This window comes from Pinus tabuliformis, chromosome 8, assembly GCF_031772625.1.
Source record: "Pinus tabuliformis cultivar Carrire ecotype Pingquan chromosome 8, CPIR1, whole genome shotgun sequence".
In the NCBI taxonomy this organism is placed as follows: domain Eukaryota; kingdom Viridiplantae; phylum Streptophyta; class Pinopsida; order Pinales; family Pinaceae; genus Pinus; species Pinus tabuliformis.
The window spans coordinates 1,826,648,847-1,826,657,819 of record NC_142294.1 but is presented as its reverse complement, the minus strand read 5'-3'; the positions used below and the strand labels follow the sequence as shown (position 1 = coordinate 1,826,657,819).

The 8,973-nt window shown below is 37.3% G+C and overlaps 1 protein-coding gene and 1 pseudogene across 1 annotated transcript; both read right to left on the bottom strand.

The window, feature by feature from the left end:
* Positions 1-4,474: 4,474 nt before the first annotated feature.
* On the bottom strand, positions 4,475-5,134 carry LOC149243576 (protein DMR6-LIKE OXYGENASE 1 pseudogene; annotated as a pseudogene).
* Positions 5,135-6,615: 1,481 nt separating this feature from the next.
* Positions 6,616-7,989, bottom strand: LOC149243575 (protein DMR6-LIKE OXYGENASE 1-like). The gene is made up of 4 exons (XM_089371252.1): positions 7,753-7,989; positions 7,558-7,616; positions 7,018-7,246; positions 6,616-6,825 (listed from the first exon to the last, which is right to left on the bottom strand). Exons 1-4 carry the CDS (start codon positions 7,987-7,989, stop codon positions 6,616-6,618), a joined length of 735 nt encoding a protein of 244 aa, XP_089227378.1.
* Positions 7,990-8,973: the final 984 nt, after the last annotated feature.

Genomic DNA, 8,973 nt, shown 5'->3' with positions numbered 1-8,973 from the left:
CAATGAATGCATGCTTTAGATCAAACTATATTATGAGGCCTTTACATTCAATGGGCTGCACTCAAAAAATTCCTCCTTGAAGAAAGCAGAAAATGTGATTACGAATTAGCTGGTATCTTCTGTCTCTTGAATGAATGAATGGGCTAGATAAAAATTTGTTCTGAGACCTATGCATTTCTGATATGATTGAACCACATGGTTCAGTTTACATCTATGGGAAATCAATGAATTTCTTTCTGAAACGATGTTCAGATCTTAAGAGACCAATATTTGGGATCTAAATTTCAAAATTTGATTGTAGGAAGATGTGGGTGGATTAACCTCTCAAGACCAACCTTTCTAAAAGAGGTATTTAAAATCTTAGGCTATTTATAATTGGAGATGATCCATGCTATTGTTCATTAACCATCGTTTTCAACAACAATCAAGCCACACAACAATGTCTTTGTCATATGAAGGCCATCTGGTAATATTCATATATGTTACAGCCGTGTCTCTTACATATGCCTTTCATCAAGTTTGAACGAAAAAAAACAATCATAAGAATATTTATACAATATTCAAGAAGTTGGATAAATGTCATTGGTAACGATTCTTCAATATATGTTTTAACTTCTCGTAGTCAACACCCATGCTTTATAATCTATCATCGTCATAGATATTTGTTGTAGATCATCCATAAGACCTTATTATTGTCTTATTGTTTTCAATGCTCCTATCAAAAACATTGATGCGAGCCACTTCAGAGTAAGTCAACTTTTACACATTTGTGCATCCAAATCGTATGAAAGTCAAAAAACCCTTCAACTTTTAGCCAAAAAACCATTCAACTTTGTGCATCCAAATGGTCCAACACTATCTTATTCTTTAATTCCTGGCTCCAGAAAATTCTCATGAATTCTCCAAACTTATATCCTTTGTACCAAGCTGGATGCTATTCATCAACCAGGGACGCTGCAGGGGCAATGAAGGCATCCTCCGAGGGGCCATAAAACGTAGGAATTGATATACGTGCAGCAGATGCATTCGTTACTGCTCGATGTTCCACACGTCTGAATCTACCATTGCTCACAACCTGACAAATTATTAGCATTAATAATAACATTGTCAAATTCCCATTTCTCACAACCTAATAAATTATTAGCATTAGCATTAGCATTAACAATAACATTGTCAAATTTTCAGGAGGAAATAAAGTATTGGATCTGCTCTTGCTCTTGTTAAATACCTGCAGTTGATCTGTTTTGTATGTTCAATGAATGAATGCTTTAGATCAAACTATATTCTGAGGCCTTTACATTCAATGGGCTACACTCAAAAAATTCCTCCTTGAAGAAAGCAGAAAATGTGATTACGAATTCGCTGGTATCTTCTGTCTCTTGAATGAATGAATGGGCTAGATAAAACTGTGTTCTGAGACCTATGCATTTCTGATATGATTGAACCACATGGTTCAGTTTACATCTATGGGAAATCAATGAATTTCTTTTAGAAACGATGTTCAAAACTTAAGAGACCAATATTTGGGATCTAAAATTCAAAATTTGATTGTAGGAAGATGTGGGTGGATTAACCTCTCAAGACCAACCTTTCTAAAAGAGGTATTTAAAATCTTAGGCTATTTATAATTGGAGATGATCCATGCTATTGTTCATTAACCATCGTTTTCAACAACAATCAAGCCACACAACCATGTCTTTGTCATATGAAGGCCATCTGGTAATATTCATATATGTTACAGCCGTGTCTCTTACATATGCCTTTCATCAAGTTTGAACGAAAAAAAAACAATCATAAGAATATTTATACAATATTCAAGAAGTTGGATAAATGTCATTGGTAACATTTCTTCAATATATGTTTTAACTTCTCGTAGTCAACACCCATGCTTTATAATCTATCATCGTCATAGATATTTGTTGTAGATCATCCATAAGACCTTATTATTGTCTTATTGTTTTCAATGCTCCTATCAAAAACATTGATGTGAGCCACTTCAGAGTAAGTCAACTTTTACACATTTGTGCATCCAAATCGTATGAAAGTCAAAAAACCCTTCAACTTTTAGCCATGAATACGAGCTTTTAGGATCGAGCCACTATAAAAATGTGAAGCGATCCATGGAGAAATTAAGTGATTGTCAATTCGATCTTTACGTCGTAAGGCATTCCTCTTTGAAACGAACTCACCTAACTGCCACCGTGTACAGTTTTGCAACATTCGATGAAATGTTAGATGATTAAAACAATATTGGGAATTAGATCACCACCGACTCCTCCTACTTAATCATAAACCGACTCGGTATTCCTTTGCTTTTCAACTTCTTCTTCAACCGTCCGAGTTCTTTTTCTTCACCAATAAATTCAACCAAACCAGCTCCTTCGTTAGATCACCACCGACTTCAACATGCGATTCAGCCGTGCTTGCAACCAGCTCCTCTGGCTTTTTAATTTCTTCGAGGTTTCTACTCTTTCTTCAACTAAAGGGGCTTTTTTATTTCTTCGAGGTTTCCACTGTCTTTTGAAGAGGAGGTTCAGGTATGCTTGGACCTTGGTTAACTGTGTGAAGTGGAGTCTAGGGCGATAAGATTCTACAAGATACCCTAGCCTTTTCGGGTTATCCTTCTCTTTTTTAAAATATTCAACAGGTGATCAATTCCTCATCAGGGTTTGTTTTGGTTTTCCCTTAATTCTCTGTTTCTCTTTCTTACAAAAGAATTTATAAGAATCTGAGATATACTCATCAGGGTCTGTTTTCGTTTGTATCTCTTACGGTTTATTTCAGAAGGCTTGTGTAGAACCTTGCCTTCAAAATTCAATATGTTTTAACTATTTCGCTACAGAAATAACAACTGGGACTACAGTAAGTGATTTCTTGAGCAACATTTTGGGGTTTATCCTGCTATAATATTTGCTTCTTGTGTTTGAGATTTATAATGTCAGTTCATGGTATAATATTTGCTACTGTTGTCTGAAGATTTGAGGGCGAACTAATCTTTGCAATAACCATATAATTGTTTTTTTCATACACAGCATATAGCACGAGAAGTTAGAGATCCAGCAGCATAACCACTAGAATCAACGCAAGCATAACTTCTGTTAGATCGATAGCAGTTTCACGAAATAGTTTTGGTTTCTGATGTCACATAGACACTTTTTTTGGTTCAACTATTCTGTAATGGTCCCCTGCATAAGGGGGTTGGGTTCTTATGTCAGGTCTTTGTATCATAGGGTTTGTTTTGCGACTGCCATACTTGTCATTAATGTTGTGTAATGGGTTTCTGCATGTTCTGTTTCGAATCAATACTTATGTAACATTGGGCCGGTTCTGCTGTTTTAGCACTAAATGCATTCACATAAGGCACATGTCAAAGCATGTCAATGCTCTCGTACACGCAATTGGCTATAGTTACCTAACGGTAGATAGGTCGGTGCTATTTTGTGTTCTAATTTAGGCTAGACCAATGGTTTTTTGATAGTTGAGAGTAGGTTTAAATGTGCAAAGATTGGAATTGAAAATAAAATTATGTTCAATAGTTAAAACTATGTAATCATCTTTTATTCATCTAGAGAGCAACGGGGTTATTGGATGGTCCAGTGATAGTGATAATGTTGATAATGGCTCCCTTAAATCAAATTCAACAACAAATTTCATTCACCGTTGTTCTCTGTATATTCGATTTTGAAATGGTCCAACATTCTCTTATTCTTTAATTCCTGGCTCCAAAAAATTCTCATGAATTCTCCAAACTTATATCCTTTGTACCAAGTTGGATGCTATTCATCAACCAGGGACGCTATAGGGGCAATGAAGGCATCCTTCGAGTGGCCATAAATCGTAGGAATTGATATACGTGCAGCAGATGCATTTGTTACTGCTCGATGTTCCACACTTCTGAATCTACAATTGCTCACAACCTGACAAATTATTAGCATTAGTAATAACATTGTCAAATTCCCATTGCTCACAACCTGATAAATTATTAGTATTAGAACTAGCATTAACAATAACATTGTCAAATTTTCAGGAGGAAATAAAGTATTGGATCTGCTCTTGCTCTTGTTAAATACCTGCAGTTGATCTCCCATATTAACAACGAAAGCATTGGGTATGGGTTCTACAGCAACCCACTTTCCATTTCTGAGTACTTGCAGACCACTGACCTCGCCTTGCATTAAAACAGTGATGCCACGTGCATCTGAATGGCGTGGTGTGCCAAGAGTAATATCCGGTTTCAAGCATGGAGGATAGTACATTATATCCATGAGTTGGGTGTGTTTTCCGAAGATTCTATCCAAGTAACTGGAATCGAGCCCTAGAGCTTCAGAAACGGCAGCCAGCAGCCTTAAAATCAGAGCTCTCACCTTCATAGCTTAGTTTCTTGCGATCTCTCTGTATAAAAGCATATGCAAGATAAGTACTTGTTGTTGTTGCAGTATCCTTCCTCCAGAGTTTGGCTTCTTTTAGTTACCCTCTATTGAATCTGGCATGCTCGGTCTTCCACAGGCATTTTGAAGAATTCTTTGTCAATTAACATCATGCTTTTCATGGTTCCTTCTGGTACGCCATGGTTCACTATCTGCACTCACTTAGATCAACCAGAAGATATGTGGCCATAAAAAAGAATAGTACATACCCTCAGATATGAAACTTGAACCAGTCACTAGATCTTATTAACACATCAGACTGACATTAAAAATATAGATTAAATAATCCTACAACTCTGAAATAAATAGCTTCAAAAACTTCAGGAATAGAAAACTGATAAGAAATATTCTAGAATATCCATGGCAAGCTTAACTTGTAACATAGGGCATTTTTGGTGTGCGTAGAGGAGAATCCAAAGATATTAAAAGAAAAGCACTAGCAAGAGAAGGGGGATTAAAGTATGATGTACCTGGAAAAAGCCATCTTCCACGAACGCATGGCGGATTTCTTCAACTACCCTTGTTCTGTTGGGGCCATCTAGGTCCTGGAGATCCACCACCGGAATGCTATCAGAGTAAGACACCTTAGACAGGTGGGGGCATTCACTGGGAGGCAGGATATATTTATCTTGAACTTGAAGATGATTTATTCCATTGGACAGCAGCTTTTCGACAGCACTCACATCCTGGGTCAGGACATCTTCCATTGTAGACGGCATATTTCTTTCTCGAGTGCTGTAAAATTGGCAGTGGCACCTACCTATTGCTGTGAAAAACTAAGCTTCGATTCGCACACCAAAAATAGGATATCGAATGATGGGAAAAAGAAGAGTGAACATTTAAGTGCGTGCGTGTAGATCTCTGCAAATGAATTGAAAAGACATCCCCATGTTAAAGTTTTCAATATACACTATACAATTTTACTACTATTTTTTACTCTCTTTCTTTTAATTTTCAGAATCGAAAGAGAGGATGAATTGCGTTTAATAAATAGCAAAAGAATTTAAAAGAAGAATTATAAATTCTGATTATGTCGTTCAAATTCACGGCAAGAGCCAATTGGCATCGTTTTCAATTTTCTGAATGTGCTACGCATGGCTGTAGCGGTGCACAAGTTAGCCCAAGCAGTGAAGATTTCACAAGAGTTGCAGGCTTTGGAAGACAAGTCAAAGTGGAAACTGAGAATCCTTACAAGGTCTGGGCCATCCCCATAATGTACAAAGTTCGAATTTTAGGCTATATCAATGGTTTTGTTAGGGTTTTTGAGGGGTTCGGTGGATTTTATTTTTGTTTATTTGCTTCTTTGGGTTTCTTCAAAGACCATGTAATAATCATGTTGATGGTAGAGCTATACGCTAGTAACTGTCCCTGGGCTTGGTATTTGATGTTCTGTAAACTTGTCTGCTTTTTGATCTGGATCTCTGTTGCTCTCGATGAGCTCTATGTTGATCTCTGTAATTGCAATCTGAATATGCACTATACGGTTTTACTATCTCATTGTTATGGTTTCTTTCGTAAGTGTTTTTAAAAATGACACATTTCACGAAATAGTTTTGGCTTCTGATGTCACATAGACACTTTTTTTTTGTTCAACTATTCTGTAATGGTCCCCTGCATAAGGGGGATGGGTTTTTACGTCAGGTCTCTGTATCGTAGGGTTTGTTCTGCGACTGCCATACTTGTCATTAATGTTGTGTAATGGGTTTTTGCATGTTCTGTTTCGAATCGATACTTTCGTAACATTGGGCTGGTTCTACTGTTCGAGCACTAAATTCCTTCACATAAGGCACATGTGAAAGCATGTCAATGCTCTCGTACACGCAAATAGCCAATTAGTTTCCTAGCGGTAGATAGGTCGGTGCTGTTTTGTGTTGTAATTTAGGCTAGACCAGTGGTTTTTTGATGGTTGAGAGTAGGTTTAAATGTGCAAAGATTGGAACTGAAAATAAAATATGTTCAATAGTTAAAATTATGTAATCATCTTTTATTCATCCAAAGGGCAACGGGGTTATTGGATGGTCCAGTGATAGTGATAATGTTGATAATGGCTCCCTTAAATCAAATTCAACAACAAATTTCATTCACCATTCTTCTCTGTATATTCGATTTTGAAATGGTCCAACACTGTCTTATTCTTTAATTCCTGGCTCCAGAAAATTCTCATGAATTCTCCAAACTTATATCCTTTTTACTGAGCCGGATGTTGTTCATCAACCAGGGACGCTGCAGGGGCAATGAAGGCATCATTCGAGGGGCCATAAAATGTAGGAATTGATATACGTGCAGCAGATGCATTTGTTACTGCTCGATGTTCCACACTTCTGAATCTACCATTGCTCACAACCTGACAAATTATTAGCATTAATAATAACATTGTCAAATTCCCATTGTTCACAACCTGATAAATTATTAGCATTAGCATTAGCATTAACAATAACATTGTCAAATTTTCAGGAGGAAATAAAGTATTGGATCTACTCTTGCTCTTGTTAAATACCTGCAGTTGATCTCCCATATTAAGAACGAAAGCATTGGGTATGGGTTCTACAGCAACTCACTTTCCATTTCTGAGTACTTGCAGACCACTGACCTCGCGTTGCATTAAAACAGTGATGCCACGTGCATCTGAATGGCGTGGTGTGCCAAGAGTAATATCCGGTTTCGGACATGGAGGATAGTACATTATATCCATGAGTTGGGTGTGTTTTCCGAAGATTCTGTCCAAGTAACTAGAATCGATCCCTAGAGCTTCAGAAATGGCAGCCAACAGCCTTAAACTCAGAGCTCTCACCTTCATAGCGTAGTTGCCTGCGATCTCTCTGTATAAAAGCATATGCAAGATAAGTACCTCTTGTTGTTGCAATATCGTTCCTCCAGAGTTTGGACTTCTTTTATTTACCCTCTATTGAATATGGCATGCTCGGTCTTCCACGGGCATTTCAAAGAATTCTTTGGCAATTTCCATCATGCTTTTCATGGTTCCTTCTGGTACGCCATGTCTCACTATCTACACTCACTTAGATCAACCAGAAGATATGTGGCCATAAAAAAGAATAGTACATACCCTCAGATATGAAACATGAACTAGTCACTAGATCTTATTAACACATCAGACTAACATTAAAAATACAGATTAAATAATCCTACAACTCTGAAAGTAATAGCCTCAAAAACTTGAGGAATAGAAAACTGATAAGAAATATTCTAGAATATCCATGGCAAGCTTAATTTGTAACATAGGGCCTTTTTGGTGTGCGTAGAGGATAATCTAGAGATATTAAAAGAAAAGCACTAGCAAGAGAAGGGGGATCGAAGTGTGATGTACCTGGAAAAATCCATCTTCCTCGCACGCATGGCGGATTTCTTCAACTACCCTTGTTCTGTTAGGGCCATCCAGGTCCTGGATATCCACCACCAAAATGCTCTCAGAGTAAGACACCTCAGATAGGTGGGGGCGTTCACTGGGAGGCAGGATATATTTATCTTGAACTTGAAGATGATTTATTCCATTGGATAGCAGCTTTTCGACAGCATTCACATCCTGGGTCAAGACTTCTTCCATTGTAGATGGCATATTTCTTTCTCAAGTGCTGTAAAATTGGGAGTGGCACCCACCTATTGCTATGCAAAACTAAACTTCGATTCGCACACCAGAAATAGGATATCGAATGATGGGCAAAAGAAGAGTGAACATTTAAGTGCATGCGTGTAGATCTCTGCAAATGAATTGAAAAGACATCCCCATGTTAAAGTTTTCAATATACACTATACAATTTTACTACTATTTTTTACTCTCTTTCTTTTAATTTTCAGAATCGAAAGAGAGGATGAATTACGTTTAATCAATAGCAAAAGAATTTAAAAGAAGAATTATAAATTCTGGTTATGTTGTTCAAATTCATAGCAATAGCCAATTGGCATCATTCTCAATTTTCTGAATGTGCTATGCATGGCTGTAGCGGTGCACAAGTTAGCCCAAGCAGTGAAGATTTCACAAGAGTTGTAGGCTTTGGAAGACAAGTCAGAGTGGAAAATGAGAATCCTTACAAGGTCTGGGCCATCCCCATAATGTACAAAGTTCGGAATTTTAGGCTATATCAGTGGTTTTGTTAGGGTTTTTGAGGGGTTTCGGTGGGTTTCATTTTTGTTTATTTGCTTCTTCGGATTTCTTCAAAGACCATGTAATAATCATGTTGATGGTAGAGCTATATGCTGGTAACTGTCCCTGGGATTGGTATTTGATGTTCTGTAAACTAGTCTGTTTTTTGATCTGGATCTCTGTTGCTCTCGATGAGCTCTCTGTTGATCTCTTTAATTGCAATCTGAATATGCACTATACGGTTTTACTATCTCATCGTTATTGTTTCTTCCATAAGTGTTTTAAAAATGACACGTTTCACGAAATGGTTTTGGTTTCTGATGTCACATAGACACTTTTTTTTGGTTCAACTATTCTGTAATGGTCCCCTGCATAACGGGGTTGGGTTTTTATGTCAGGTCTATGTATCATAGTGTTTGTTCTGCCACTGCCATACTTGTCATTAAT